This window comes from Pseudorasbora parva, chromosome 8, assembly GCF_024679245.1.
Source record: "Pseudorasbora parva isolate DD20220531a chromosome 8, ASM2467924v1, whole genome shotgun sequence".
NCBI classification, from domain to species: domain Eukaryota; kingdom Metazoa; phylum Chordata; class Actinopteri; order Cypriniformes; family Gobionidae; genus Pseudorasbora; species Pseudorasbora parva.
This window is the reverse complement of record NC_090179.1, coordinates 42677586-42693503: the sequence shown is the minus strand read 5'-3', so window position 1 is coordinate 42693503 and position 15918 is coordinate 42677586. Positions and strand designations below refer to the sequence as shown.

Sequence of the window (15918 nt, the reverse complement as noted above, 5' to 3'; positions counted from 1 at the left end):
AAATTCAAAAGGGCTAAGGGGCAAGCAATGAAAATTGAGCAGAGAAATCACAATATACAAGAAAATAGCTTAACATAGAAAACAGACCTGATATAAAACACAAATATGAACAGAATCTGAGTGTGAATCACCCTTTTGTTTTTTTAATAAAATAAATATGATGTGCCCTTGTCACCATGTGCTCTCAAAACATGACTACCGGTATAGACCATTTCAGAATGTTTGTAAACAATCGCCTCAAGATACTTCCGGGTGGCAGAACGCGAGCGGCTTTTACTGACAAACTGAAGAGATCAGCCGGCTACTGTAAATAGTAACATAGTTAAGAACATTGCTGTTGTTTAAAGTTGAAACTATGACGAAAACGTGTTGTGTTTGGGGTTGCGCCATCAGATATACAGGAAAAGGTGTAGGATTTTATCGATTTCATTCAGAAAGAAGTAAATATATGCAGCAAAACCTGTGGGTGAGGAGGCTAAAGCGAGTGGACCTCGTCAAAAGTGGCGCTACAGAGAAGTATTCTCAAAATGGTCCATCTACAAAATCATAGCAGAGCATAATTATCTTCAGCTGGGGAATTTCGAGACTAATATTAGTAAACTTTAGATCTCTTTTAACCCCTTACGATTCAAAGATCATATACGGCCTCAGATTACTATTGTTCAACATTCACTGCTCATCACACATTATCTGGACAAACTCAGTATCATCAGAAAGAGACTCCAGCTTTGATATTTGAACACTGTTTATGATAAAACTGGGTTGCAGTGACATTCAATTCTTAATTTATGTCAGGAGTGCATTATTATCCATCCGTTATGAACGATATTTTGAATAGATTATCAGACGCACTTTATTCTCTCGTCTTCACTGGCTCATTTGTGTTCACAGAGATCGCAAAGAACAGCTTTCAGTTTAGCTCTTAGTTTAAAAGTCCTCATACTTGGAGAAATATTGACATATCACGTTTGCAAAATATTTCGTTATACAGAATACCAATTCTATTCATTTCTCACGGAATTATTCGATATAAAAGAGTTAAAACATGCGCAGACCTCTCTCCTACTGTCTCGGACATTTCCTCATTCTGGCTCGAACGGGCCTATTCTAAATTTCTACGCGTGAACTAAGAAGCTAATAAACACACGATAACTATGGAATAAGGTTTTTGTGCGATTGTTCATGTGATTTCGGCTATTTTATATCAATAATGGATGTTTACATGACTGACAGGTGTAGTGATTAGTTCCATATAAAATTATAAATATAACATATTTTAACATCGGGAGTTTGTGAGATATTGCAGATGCCACGAGTCATTAAAGTGGATCATTGCATCAAATCAGCTGGGAAACAGCATGACTGCACCGCGAGCCGGCCGCAATCACACAAGGTTTCGTGTTAAACACAGACACCGGAACTTTCAATGTTGCTGCTATAGCTTCAGATACAAAAAATAAAGAAAAAATGTGTGCAAAGGATTTGTTGAAAAGCAGAGAACAGGGAAATAGACTATCTACAATAGCCTAACATATTGTAATTCAAACAGCAACAGTCACTAAAATAACTACTCAATGGTAGGCTGAAGCTCATTTAAAAATTGTGGTATTAGACTAGCACTACATCTACTAGACCAAGGTTAGGCATTTCATGTATTGCTATCTCCTGAATTAATTAATCGGTCCCTCAATAATCATGTTAACTATGTCTGAATACTAGCGTTGCCATAGGAACGCTTCGGCTTTTGCCACCCGGAAGAACGTTTATTACTGTTGTGACGTCATGGTGAATTGTCGTATACAGGTCCTTCTCAAAGAATTAGCATATTGTTATAAAGTTCATTATTTTCCATAATGTAATGATAAAAATTAAACTTTCATATATTTTAGATTCATTGCACACAAACTGAAATATTTCAGGTCTTTTATTGTTTTAATACTGATGATTTTGGCACACAGCTCATGAAAACCCAAAATTCCTGTGTCAAACAATTAGCATATTTCATCCGACCAATAAAAGAAAAGTGTTTTTAAAACAAAAAAAAGTCAACCTTCAAATAATTATGTTCAGTTATGCACTCAATACTTGGTCGGAAATCCTTTTTTAGAAATGACTGCTTCAGTGCGGCGTGGCATGGAGGCGATCAGCCTGTGGCGCTGCTGAGGTGTTATGGAGGCCCAGGAGGCTTCGATAGCGGCCTTAAGCTCATCCAGAGTGTTGGGTCTTGCGTCTCTCAACTATCTCTTCACAATATCCCACAGATTCTCTATGGGGTTCAGGTCAGGAGAGTTGGCAGGCCAATTGAGCACAATAATACCATGGTCAGTAAACCATTTACCAGCGGTTTGGGCGCTGTGAGCAGGTGCCAGGTCGTGCTGAAAAACAAAATCTTCATCTCCATAAAGCTTTTCAGCAGATGGAAGCATGAAGTGCTCCAAAATCTCCTGATAGCGAGCTGCATTGACCCTGCCCTTGATAAAACACAGTGGACCAACACCAGCAGCTGACATGGCACCCCAGACCATCACTGACTGTGGGTACTTGACACTGGACTTCAGACATTTTGGCATTTCCTTCTCCCCAGTCTTCCTCCAGACTCTGGCACCTTGATTTCCGAATGAAATGCAAAATTTGCTTTCATCCGAAAAAAGTACTTTGGACCATTGAGCAACAGTTCAGTGCTGGTTCTCTGTAGCCCAAAAGTGTCTTGACCTGGGGAATGCGGCACCTGTAGCCCATTTCCTGCACACGCCTGTGCACGGTGGCTCTGGATGTTTCTACTCCAGACTCAGTCCACTGCTTCAGCAGGTCCCCCAAGGTCTGGAATCGGTCCTTCTCCACAATCTTTCTCAGGGTCCGGTCACCTCTTCTCGTTGTGCAGCGTTTTTTGCCACACTTTTTCCTTCCCACAGACTTCCCACTGAGGTGCCTTGATACAGCACTCTGGGAACAGCCTATTCGTTCAGATATTTCTTTCTGTGTCTTACCTTCTCGCTTGAGGGTGTCAATGATGGCCTTCTGGACAGCAGTCAGGTCGGCAGTCTTACCCATGATTGCGGTTTTGAGTAATGAACCAGGCTGGGAGTTTTTAAAAGCCTCAGGAATCTTTTGCAGGTGTTTAGAGTTAATTAGTTGATTCAGATGATTAGGTTAATAGCTCGTTTAGATAACTTTTTCATGATATGCTCATTTTTTGAGACAGGAATTTTGGGTTCTCATGAGCTGTCTGCCAAAATCATCAGTATTAAAACAATAAAAGACCTGGAATATTTCAGTTGGTGTGCAATGAATCTAAAATATATAAATTGTATGCTCGTTGCTCGTAATTGTTGCTATTACAGCAGCGTCCCGTAGCGTAAAATAAATTTAAATCATGAAATAAATCAAACAGATCAGATGGTTTAAAAGTTACTGGATGATAATTACAGATTCACTTACACATCATTTAAGTATTTATGTAAAACATATTTTAGGATCATTATCTGCCAAAACAGTCCTGACCCGTCAAGGCATAGACTCCACTAGACCCCCGAAGTTGTGCTGTGGTATCTTGCACCATGATGTTAGCAGCAGATGCTTTAAGTCCTGTAAGTTGCGAGGTGGGGCTTCCATGGATCAGACTTGTTTGTTTAGCACATCCCACAGATGCTCGATTGGATTAAGATCTGGGGAATTTGGAGGCCAAGTCAACGCCTTAAACTCGTTGTGCTCCTCAAACAATTCCTGAACACTTTTTGCTTTGTGACAGGAGCTTTATCCTGCTGGAAGATCCTGCAATAATACTTAGGTAGGTGGTAAATGTCAAAGTAACATCCACATGGATGACAGGACCCAAGGTTTCCCAGCAGAACATTGCCCCAAGCATCACACTGCCTCCGCTGGCTTGTCTTCTTCCCATAGTGCATCCTGGTGCCATGTGTTTCTCAGGTAAGCCACCCACACACACCCGGCCATCCACGTGATGTAAAAGGAAACATGATTCATCAGATCTGGCCACCTTCTTCCATCTCTCTATGGTTCAGTTCTGATGCTCACGTTCCACTGTTGACGCTTTCGGCGGTGGACAGGGGTCAGCATAGGCACCCTGACTGGTCTGTGGCTATGCAGCCCCATATGCAACAAACTGCGATGCACTTTGTATTCTAACATTTTTCTATCAGAACCAGCATTAACTTCTTGAGCAATTGGAGCTACAGTAGCTCGTCTTTCTGATCAAACCACACGGGCCAGCCTTCACTCCCCACGTGCATCAATGAGCCTTGGCCGCCCATGACCCTGTGGCCGGCTCTCCACTGTTCCTTCCTTGTAGTACTTTTGATAGATACTGACCACTGCAGACCGGGAACAGCCCACAAGAGCTGCAGTTTTGGAGATGCTCTGACCCGGTCATCTAGCCATCACAATTTGGCCATCACACAATCCCACAGACTCTGATCTGGTGTCGGTGGTTCTGTAACTCACATTTTGTTCATCAATTGCGATGATTTAAAAAACACTTTAATTACTTTAGTTGTCATAAAGTCAATCTCAGAATCTCAAAGTCAGTCACTGGATCTGAACTTAAAGTCAATTAATTTTCTTCATTTAGTCAAGCAAGTCTCAAGTCCTTTGTGACTCCAGTAAAGTCATTTGACTGGAGACCCCACCTCGGGTGTTCAGAGCTTATGCCTTCAAATGTTGTCTGAAATTTCGTATTTCCCGCTTCTGAAGTTGTGATTATGAATTTAAAAACTCAAATTGAGGGAGTTGTTTAATATATTGAAAAATAACTTCTTGTTACATACGTTTCCGGTCTCTTTTAATTTTGGTAGTTCAAGTAAGGGTCCAATCAAGGAATAATTCAATGATCTTCACACAAATAATTAAATAAAGCAATAATCTTGTGGCATTTCACAACAACACTAGTTTATTTTTGATCTGAAGAAAATATTTGCTCACTGTGACACAGAACAACACTTTTTAATATGAGTCACTAGATTACCTGAATGTCTAAAACTCTTCCCACACTGAGTACAGCAGTACGGCTTCTCTCCAGTATGAACTCGCTCATGTTCTTTCATGTTTCCAGACTGAGTGAAACTCTTGTCACAGTATGAGCACTTGTAAGGTCTTTCTCCAGTATGAACTCGCTCATGTGATTTCAGGTTCCCAGATAGAGTGAAACTCTGGTCACAATACGAGCACTTGTAAGGTTTTTCTCCAGTATGAATTCTTTGGTGCTGTTTCAGACAGCCATCTCTAGTAAAGCTCTTCCCACAGTCAAAGCACATATACTCTCTCACTTCATTATGTGTTTTCTGGTGCCGTTTAAGACTGTCCAGCCATGAAAAACTCTTTCCACAGTGAGAACACACATGAGGTCTCTCATCTGAATGAACTTTAAGGTGTCGTTTAAGATTTGACGATGAAATAAAATCTTTTCCACACTGAGGGCATGTACACGGTTTCTCTCCAGTGTGAATTCTCATGTGTGTGTTAAAGTCTCCTTTTTGTGTGAAACTCTTCCCACATTGAGTGCAAGTATACAGCTTCTCTCCAGTGTGAATTCTCATGTGTGTATTAAGGTGTCCTTTTTGTGTGTAACTCTTCCCACATTGAGTGCATGTATACGGTTTCTCTCCCGTGTGAATTATCATGTGTATATTAAGGTGTCCTCTTTGTGTGCAACTCTTTCCACACTGAGTGCAGGTGTGCAGCTTTTTGGCTTTTGTTCTTTGAGTTTTAAAGTTATGATGTTCCTCCTCCTCTTCATTCACTTCTTGTCTTTGCCATTTTACTTCCACCTGGTCTAAAATACACAAAGTTAGAATCAGTTCAAGTGAACCCTGATTTAACAGCAAAAAGCAACAGAGATCAGGTATCAGATCATTCATGTGGCAAAGTTGTAAGTAATTTAATTTTTAATATAGTTAACAATATGCTTATCAAGAACTATATACAAGGTTATGATGCATTTCTCTATCATTTACCATCTATTTGCTGATTCATTTGCATCTACCAAATCAGTCAAGTATGGAGCCCCGCACATTACATGCAGTAAAATAGTAGTAGGCTAAATCGTGCACACAATTTACTATTTCGTTCCCTTGATTTATAAATTGTGCGCACGTTTTACTAATTCATTCCCTCGATTTTTTTAATCGTGCACACTATTTTACACTATTTTAGGGAACGAATTAGTAAAACGTCCGCAAGATTTGATAAATCGTGCGCACTATTTACCTTTTTTCCTTGCATGTCATGTGCGGGGTTCTGTAAACAATGAAGAATCAAGAATGGACACCAACCTGTTTGTTCCTCAGTATCTTCATGTTTTATTCTGGATGGTTCTGGATCACTCATGTCTTCAATCTCCTCTTTAATAAACTCCATCTTTAACAGTCACACAGAGTTCAGCTGCTACACCTGGAGTTTGTCCTTCTCTTGTAGGATGATGTGAATATTCCCAGTATTTATTGGGGAATTGTTGTGGGCGGGTCTTCACTGCAGGTGTGAACTGTGATCACTGCGTTCTGATTCAATCTGCATTTAAAAAGAACAGGCCATAATGTTTAACTGAGCTGCTGAAAAGCCAAAAGTTCCCTGTTTTTATCTCATTCATTATGGTGATGTCCAGCCCCGTCGCAAGGGGGGTGCGAGGCCCAGGTATATTAACGGCAGTCTACTATTGCTATAGTGAACAATTTGTATTTATGTTGATATTTAAGGGGAAAAAAAAGTAAATTAAGTTGAACAGCATTTGGTTCAAGAAGTTAAACTTTAACTGAACTGCGCACATTATGACGCCTAAATTATGTTCTAAATTATGAATGGGTCAAACGCTTTTGCAAAAACTAACCCTGAATCCACTTCAATTTGTTTGAACTGCTCTCTCCATTACAGATTTGCACAAAAGCTTTACTATATTTACTAAATGTCAATTTAAAAAAAACTATTGCGAAATGACAGCATTTTCAGTAACTGATGTTATATGTAACATAAACACATTTTTTTCATTTCTTCATGAAAAGTTTCTCTAAACGAGCTATGAACCTAATCATCTGAATCAACTAATTAACTCTAAAGAACTGCAAAAGATTCCTGAGGCTTTTAAAAACTCCCAGACTGGTTCATTACTCAAAACCGCAATCATGGGTAAGACTGCCGACCTGACTGCTGTCCAGAAGGCCATCATTGACACCCTCAAGCGAGAGGGTAAGACACAGAAAGAAATTTCTGAACGAATAGGCTGTTCACAGAGTGCTGTATCAAGGCACCTCAGTGGGAAGTCTGGGAAGGAAAAAGTGTGGCAAAAAACGCTGCACAACGAGAAGAGGTGACCGGACCCTGAGGAAGATTGTGGAGAAGGACCGATTCCAGACCTTGGGGGACCTGCAGAAGCAGTGGACTGAGTCTGGAGTAGAAACATCCAGAGCCACCGTGCACAGGCGTGTGCAGGAAATGGGCTACAGGTGCCGCATTCCCCAGGTCAAGCCACTTTCGGGCAACAGAGAAGCAGCACTGGACTGTTGCTCAGTGCTCCAAAAGGGGAGAAGGAAATGCCAAAATGCCTGAAGTCCAGTGTCAAGTACCCACAGTCAGTGATGGTCTGGGGTGCCATGTCAGCTGCTGGTGTTGGTCCACTGTGTTTTATCAAGGGCAGGGTCAATGCAGCTAGCTATCAGGAGATTTTGGAGCACTTCATGCTTCCATCTGCTGAAAAGCTTTATGGAGATGAAGATTTTGTTTTTCAGCACAACCTGGCACCTGCTCACAGTGCCAAAACCACTGGTAAATGGTTTACTGACCATGGTATTACTGTGCTCAATTGGCCTGCCAACTCTCCTGACCTGAACCCCATAGAGAATCTGTGGGATATTGTGAAGAGAAAGTTGAGAGACGCGAGACCCAACACTCTGGATGAGCTTAAGGCCGCTATCGAAGCATCCTGGGCCTCCATAACACCTCAGCAGTGCCACAGGCTGATCGCCTCCATGCCACGCCGCATTGAAGCAGTCATTTCTGCAAAAGGATTCCCCACCAAGTATTGAGTGCATAACTGAACATAATTATTTTAAGGTTGACTTTTTTTGTATTAAAAACGCTTTTATTGGTCGGATGAAATATGCCAATTTTTTGAGACAGGAATTTTGGGTTTTCATGAGCTGTATGCCAAAATCATCAGTATTAAACAATAAAAGACCTGAAATATTTCAGTTGGTGTGCAATGAATCTAAAATATATGAAAGTATAATTTTTATCATTACATTATGGACAATAATGAACATTATAACAATATGCTAATTTTTTTAGAAGGACCTGTAATGTGTGTTACAAAGTGAGCACATTTGTCTCTGAAGTAAAGGCTGGGCTACAATAGAGCAGATGGTGAACAATGTTTTCTGTGGGACATGGTAAGTCCCTTTGGGGTGCACTTTGGGCTTTCACTTTGTAAACCTATAACATAAAAAAAAAAGATAACACAATAAAGAACAGGGAAACAGCATAATATGAGCACTAAGTAAAAACTGATCTACCGTTGCCGTTTTAACCTACAAAAACAAATGCCGAAAAACATTGCAACTTTTAGGAAAAGTGGCCGCAACATCAGGCATTTTAGGCCGCAACAATCAGAAAAATTCTTTGTGCTCGGGGAAATACTTAACAGTTAAGTGTAATTTCTGTACTTAAACCGACTGCATCTCCATAAGTTGACTACCACTTTATGTACGTTAGCTTGTGCTGCTAGACGGTTGCATATGGTATCGAAAAAAGTATCATTAGGAACCGGTATCGAAACTGAGGTATCTAAATTGGCACCGGATCGAACGATTTTGAACAATACCCAGCCCAACACTATACAGTATTGTTCAAAATAATAGCAGTACAATGTGACTAACCAGAATAATCAAGGTTTTTAGTATATTTTTTATTGCTACGTGGCAAACAAGTTACCAGTAGGTTCAGTAGATTCTCAGAAAACAAATGAGACCCAGCATTCATGATATGCACGCTCTTAAGGCTGTGCAATTGGGCAATTAGTTGAAAGGGGTGTGTTCAAAAAAATAGCAGTGTCTACCTTTGACTGTACAAACTCAAAACTATTTTGTACAAACATTTTTTTTTCTGGGATTTAGCAATCCTGTGAATCACTAAATTAATATTTAGTTGTATGACCACAGTTTTTTAAAACTGCTTGACATCTGTGTGGCATGGAGTCAACCAACTTGTGGCACCTCTCAGCTGTTATTCCACTCCATGATTCTTTAACAACATTCCACAATTCATTCACATTTCTTGGTTTTGCTTCAGAAACAGCATTTTTGATATCACCCCACAAGTTCTCAATTGGATTAAGGTCTGGAGATTGGGCTGGCCACTCCATAACATTAATTTTGTTGGTTTGGAACCAAGACTTTGCCCGTTTACTAGTGTGTTTTGGGTCATTGTCTTGTTGAAACAACCATTTCAAGGGCATGTCCTCTTCAGCATAGGGCAACATGACCTCTTCAAGTATTTTAACATATGCAAACTGATCCATGATCCCTGGTATGCGATAAATAGGCCCAACACCATAGTAGGAGAAACATGCCCATATCATGATGCTTGCACCTCCATGCTTCACTGTCTTCACTGTGTACTGTGGCTTGAATTCAGAGTTTGGGGGTCATCTCACAAACTGCCTGTGGCCCTTGGACCCAAAAAGAACAATTTTACTCTCATCAGTCCACAAAATGTTCCTCCATTTCTCTTTAGGCCAGTTGATGTGTTCTTTGGCAAATTGTAACCTTTTCTGCACATGCCTTTTTTTTAAGAGAGGGACTTTGCGGGGGATTCTTGAAAATAGATTAGCTTCACACAGACGTCTTCTAACTGTCACAGTACTTACAGGTAACTCCAGACTGTCTTTGATCATCCTGGAGGTGATCATTGGCTGAGCCTTTGCCATTCTGGTTATTCTTCTATCCATTTGGATGGTTGTCTTCCGTTTTCTTCCACGTCTCTCTGGTTTTGCTCTCCATTTTAAGGCATTGGAGATCATTTTAGCTGAACAGCATATCATTTTTTGCACCTCTTTATAGGTTTTCCCCTCTCTAATCAACTTTTTAATCAAAGTACGCTGTTCTTCTGAACAATGTCTTGAACGACCCATTTTCCTCAGCTTTCAAATGCATGTTCAACAAGTGTTGGCTTCATCCTTAAATAGGGGCCACCTGATTCACACCTGTTTCTTCACAAAATTGATGACCTCAGTGATTCAATGCCACACTGCTATTTTTTTTGAACACACCCCTTTCAACTAATTGCCCAATTGCACAGCCTTAAGAGCGTGCATATCATGAATGCTGGGTCTCATTTGTTTTCTGAGAATCTACTGAACCTACTGGTAACTTGTTTGCCACGTTGCAATAAAAAAATATACGAAAAACCTTGATTATTCTGATTAGTCACATTGTACTGCTATTATTTTGAACAATACTGTATATGTGATAGGAAACGATTCAGTTTAAATATGCTTTCAGTTGAGGCGAATGAAGTCTGTTTTCACGTTAGTTTCACGCACCGCAGCAGCGCGAACACACTCCAACGGCTCTAGTCTAAAGTTAGATTGCAGACACGAGAGCGCAGCGCGGATATGTGCGAGTCGGCCCAGACAACAAAACATATCGGACCCATTTGAATTCTGCACAGAATGCTGCATTTCAAAACGATATGGAGATTATGATAATAATTGGTTAGAGGAAACTGGCTTTACCAAACAGAAAGGCTCTAGTCAAACTATATATTAATGAAACGCTATTGGTTGTTTCAAAAAAAGAGGAGGAGCAGCTAACAGCTGGAGCTGTTTCAGGGGAAATTACGTCAACACATTGAATAATGCAGCGTTTTTCAATGCACTTCAGTGGACCTTTAATGCTTGAATAACGCCTATGTTTCCTTCAATTAAAATAATGGCTAGTGCGGAGGCTGGAATATACATAAACCTACCAACATATGTGGAATAATTAATCGTGAGAGGAAAAAAACAAGTTTTAGTCAAATAAGATCGGTTAATGGAAACACTGTCATTTCGCAATAGTTTTATATTGACATTTAGTAAATACCGCAAAGGTTTATGCAAATCTGTAATGGAAGCTCAGCTACTGTCACATGCGCAGTCTCATGCAAAGGAAAATATTGTAAGTTACTGCATAATAATAAAACAAGCAAAATAATATAGCATCACGGTACACATTTTAAGCTATGTCTTTTTAATTATTATAGTGTTTTGAAGGACAAAAACAAAAACTTTAACTACTGGCTTTTTAAATCAAGTCAGCTGTCACTTAACTACTTTGCGCGAGGCCCTGTGCGGTCGCATACTTGGCACAGCCCTCGCAAAGATACTGGCGAAGTCTGAGATCTGCTGAAAACTACAGGATCATCACCTTTGAAATTTCACTTCAGTTCTTGTCTTTACTCTTTCACTTCCATCAGGTCTGAAATAAAACTATTAAGAAGTTAGAATCAGTTCTAGGAGGATAAATGTGAACATTGAAGTGAACCCTGATTTAATAACTGAAAACAGAAAGTGATACCCTATTTGTCTGTCTATCACATATCAGATTTTTAATGAGCCAAGGTTTAATTCTGTCATTTTTTTACAGTCAAAATGTGAATATAACTGCAGTAAAATATTATGATCTAAGTGTTTGTCATATATTCCTACACTATTTGGCTATTTTTCACAGCTCTTGTGCTTGGCTATTTTTCACAGCTCTTGTGCTTGTTAATCTAACAATATGAACTATGTAGATATTTATACAAACATTCACATCCAACTGTTATTTGTGTTATCAACATGTTTAACTAACCTTACACATATATTCAATCAAATGTTGACTGAATCCAGCATATGACGTTAGTTAAGTGTTTGTTTACCTCTTGTAGTTTGTCCGTTCTCTCATCTGTCTTCACATCTTCAGCTGCCGCAAACGCGCTCTCAGCTGTCGTGAACACCTACCGCTTTCATTGTGCAGCAAATGTTACTCGCTTGTTTCCTCCGGGGGGCGCTCGGTTACTCCAAAAAAAATAACCGAGAGAAACAACAGCAGCTCCGTTAACCGAGCTCCTGAAAACATCTGTCTCATTCCAATATAGATCCCGTTTCTTTTAATTTATTAAGCTGAGACAAACCTTTGAAATCTATGTTTTAAAATCTGTTCCTTTCTCAGAATTAGCTATAACAGTTTTATAACATTTATTATACAGAGCCTATGGATGGCACAAGTCAACAATATTCTTTCAAAAACCTGAAGTGAATGTGAGAAATGTGTTAATTTATAAATAAATGATGTCTATGAAGAAAAAAAAAATTTAATGTGCAACCGGTGGCTCCAGTTATGAGAGACTTAATTCTGCATTGTGTAGATTTATGTATAAATACACGGGCAGCAGTTTCGCTTTATCTTTTATTCCTCTTAGAGGGGATCAAAAAGGGACAAAGAGGAGCATCAAATGGAAATTGATCAGAGAAATCACAATATACAAGAAAATAGTTACACATAGAAAACATACCTAATATAAAACACAAATATGAGCAGCCTCTTTGAGTGTGAATCAACCTTTCATTTTTTATTACATTTTTTTTTTTTGATGTTCCCTTGTCACCATGTGTGTTACGAACCCCACTGAGAAGAATGCTCGTGAAAGGGGGTAAGCAACACAAAAGGACACGCGAAACAGAAAGTGCCATTGAAAATCATTTATTAATGACCATACGGCGCTCACGTGTCGAGTACTGAATGGTTTAGAAACAATATCCACTCAAACATAAACAAACAGACAAAACACTAACAAATATAATTAAAGGAAAACAAGACAAACGTCACAGCTGGTCAGCTACCACGATGTCAGAGTATACACAAAGCCCATGGGAACACAGGCTGTCCCCAACGATGTTTCATCGGGTGACGGGGTTCGGTCAGGCAGCCAGAATCACACAACAGCACGCACTCAGGTTTTCTCCCATCTCCTCTTTTTCTCCCCTCATATATCCGACTCCAAACCTCGTTAACAAACGAGCGACAGGTGTACAGGGGCGGAGTTCACCCTCAGAAGAAAATCAAACCACAATCAATAAACATACTGATAATAATATATAAAATATATTATCTAATGATTATTCATAATATTACTAATAAAGAATAATGATAATAGTAAATAATGATAAATAATGAAGAAGAATAAATGGGACCATAACACTTCCCCACCTAAAAACAGAACCAGGTCTCAATAAACTGGTTCTGACCAAAAGTTTAACCCCGTGACAAAGCATCGGCCACAATATTCTCAGATCCCTTCTTATGACGAATCTCTAGATTATACGGTTGTACCATTAACGCCCATCTCATCAAGCGTTGGTTGTGATTGTACATCTTACTCAAGAAAACCAACGGATTATGGTCCGTATAAACCATAACAGGAAATCTGCTGGCCCCCACGTAAACATCAAAATGTTGTAATGCCAGTAAAAGTGCTAAAGTTTCCTTCTCTATAGTTGAGTAATTTAGCTGATGACGATTGAATTTAACAGAAAAGTAGGATACTGGGTGAGCTATTCCATCAGCACCCTCTTGTAAGAGAACAGCTCCCGCTCCGACGGCGCTGGCGTCCACCTCCAGCTGGAACGTACCGGACACATCTGGAGCCGAAAGAACAGGGGCACTGCAAAGCAAAGACTTAGCAGACAAAAATGCCTGGTGACACTCATCAGTCCAGCTAAAAGCAACTTTAGGACTACACAATCTAGTCAATGGAGCCACAACACTCGAGAAATTTCTGCAAAAACACCGGTAGTATCCTACCATTCCAAGGAATCTGCGCAGCTCTCGCCTCGTAGTCGGAACCGGATACTCAAGAACCGCGACCACCTTACCATCCAGGGGTCGTACCTGCCCATTTCCGACCTGCTTCCCCAAATAGGTAACAGAAGCCTTAGCAAATTCACATTTTTTCAGGTTTAACGTGAGAGATGCAGCAGAAAGACGGCGAAACACATCATACAAACTCGATAGATGGTCAGCCCAGGTGGACGAATAGACGACTACGTCATCTAAATAGACATTACAATTAGGAACTTCGCCCAAAACCATGGACATCAAACGCTGAAACGTTGCAGGTGCGTTTCGCAGGCCAAAGGCCATACGCGTATATTGAAGAAAAGAATCAGGGGTGGCAAACGCAGAGATCTCGGAAGCACGCTTAGTTAAAGGCACCTGCCAATAGCCTTTGAGAAGGTCTAACTTTGTAATATATCTCGCCGTCCCAATGTTATCGATGCAATCATCGATACGCGGCAACGGAAAGGCATCAGGCATCGTGACCGCATTTACCTTCCTGAAATCAGTGCAGAAACGGAACGACCCGTCAGATTTTGGCACCAACACACAGGGTGAGCTCCAAGGGCTACTACTCGGTACCGCAAAACCATTCTGTAACAGATAAGTCACTTCACATTTCATTTCTTCTCTTTTACTTACTGGGCAACGATATGCATGTTGCTTAATGGGTAATGCGTTACCAACAATAATATCATGCGCAATAACAGAAGTACCCGGGGGGACATCATTGAACAACTCTACAAAACTATCCAACAATTCCGTTATGTCCTTCTGCTGTTCAACAGACAAGTACGATAATTGAGAAGGAAGGGTGGATAAAACTTCAGAGTTCTTCAAACAACCACCTCCTAAGACCTCCATGGATACCTCCAATCCATCATCCCCGTCATCCGTAGGCAAAGTACCAGTAAGCAACGACACGCTCTCCTTTGACTCGGTCGATAACTCCCCGGAGGAAACAATTCCCTCAGAAACATCACTGATTTCTTCCTGAACCTCAGCACGGGACAAATACGGCTTTAACATATTTACATGACATAGACGAGTTTTCCGCCTCCGTTCAGGAGTATGAATTACATAATTCGTCTCATTCACTTTGCTTTTAATCACGTAGGGACCTGAAAATCGCGCAGTGAACGTAGACCCCGGAATAGGAATTAATATCAAAACCTTCTCCCCGGGTAGAAACTCTCTCACCACTGCCTTCCGATCAAAACAGCGCTTCATTTTCGTCTGTGCATGAGCAAGAGCTCTTTTCGCCGCGGTACAAGCATTTCGTAAACGTTCCCGAGTACGAGAAACAAGATCAATCACACTCACCTTCTCAGAAGGACTCATGCAGAGAAGTTCCTCCTTCAACATTTTTAAAGGCCCACGAACTTCGTGTCCAAACACTAATTCTGAAGGGCTAAATCCCAACGAATCCTGTCGTGCCTCACGCACCGCAAATAAAACGAAAGGAACTCCCTCCTCCCACTCGCTCCCAGTCTCGATGCAGTATTTACGCAGACTCACTTTCAGCGTCTGATGCCAGCGTTCCAAAGCCCCTTGAGACTCAGGATGGTAGGCACTTGACACTACGTGAGACACTCCTAAAGCTTTTAACACATTACGAAAAATGCGAGATAAAAAATTTGACCCCTGGTCCGTTTGCACGACTCTTGGTAACCCAAAAGTCGTGAAAAACTTCGTAAGCACTTTTGTCACTGACTTAGCAGTGATACTCCTTAAAGGAATCGCTTCTGGAAATCGAGTAGCCACGCACATAATCGTCAATAAATATCTACAACCAGACTTAGCGCGGGGAAGAGGACCCACACAATCTACCAACACACGTTCAAACGGCTCTCCCACAGCGGGTATAGGGCAGAGAGGAGCAGGGGGCACCACCTGATTAGGCTTCCCCCCCACCTGACAAATATGGCACGTTTTACAATGTTTAGAGACATCACTCTTTAACCCCGGCCAAAAAAAATGACGAAGCACTCTGATATAGGTCTTGTTAATTCCAAGGTGTCCTGACCAAGGATGGTCGTGAGCTAAACTTAACACCGAC

At 40.7% G+C, this 15918-nt stretch overlaps 1 protein-coding gene across 1 annotated transcript in view; it reads right to left on the bottom strand.

Annotated features, from left to right (window-relative positions):
• Positions 1–4914: 4914 nt before the first annotated feature.
• The window catches only part of LOC137084561 (zinc finger protein 420-like), a 31347-nt gene continuing 20343 nt past the window's right edge, over positions 4915–15918 (bottom strand). The window contains exons 6-11 of the mRNA XM_067450852.1: positions 15698–15773; positions 15183–15460; positions 14617–14852; positions 13569–13686; positions 6288–6372; positions 4915–5788 (exon numbers count right to left, since the gene is read on the bottom strand). Of these exons, the coding sequence (XP_067306953.1) occupies positions 4935–5788; positions 6288–6372; positions 13569–13686; positions 14617–14852; positions 15183–15460; positions 15698–15773 (1647 nt within the window). The 3' untranslated portion in view covers positions 4915–4934. The remainder of the gene's footprint in view (positions 5789–6287; positions 6373–13568; positions 13687–14616; positions 14853–15182; positions 15461–15697; positions 15774–15918) is intronic.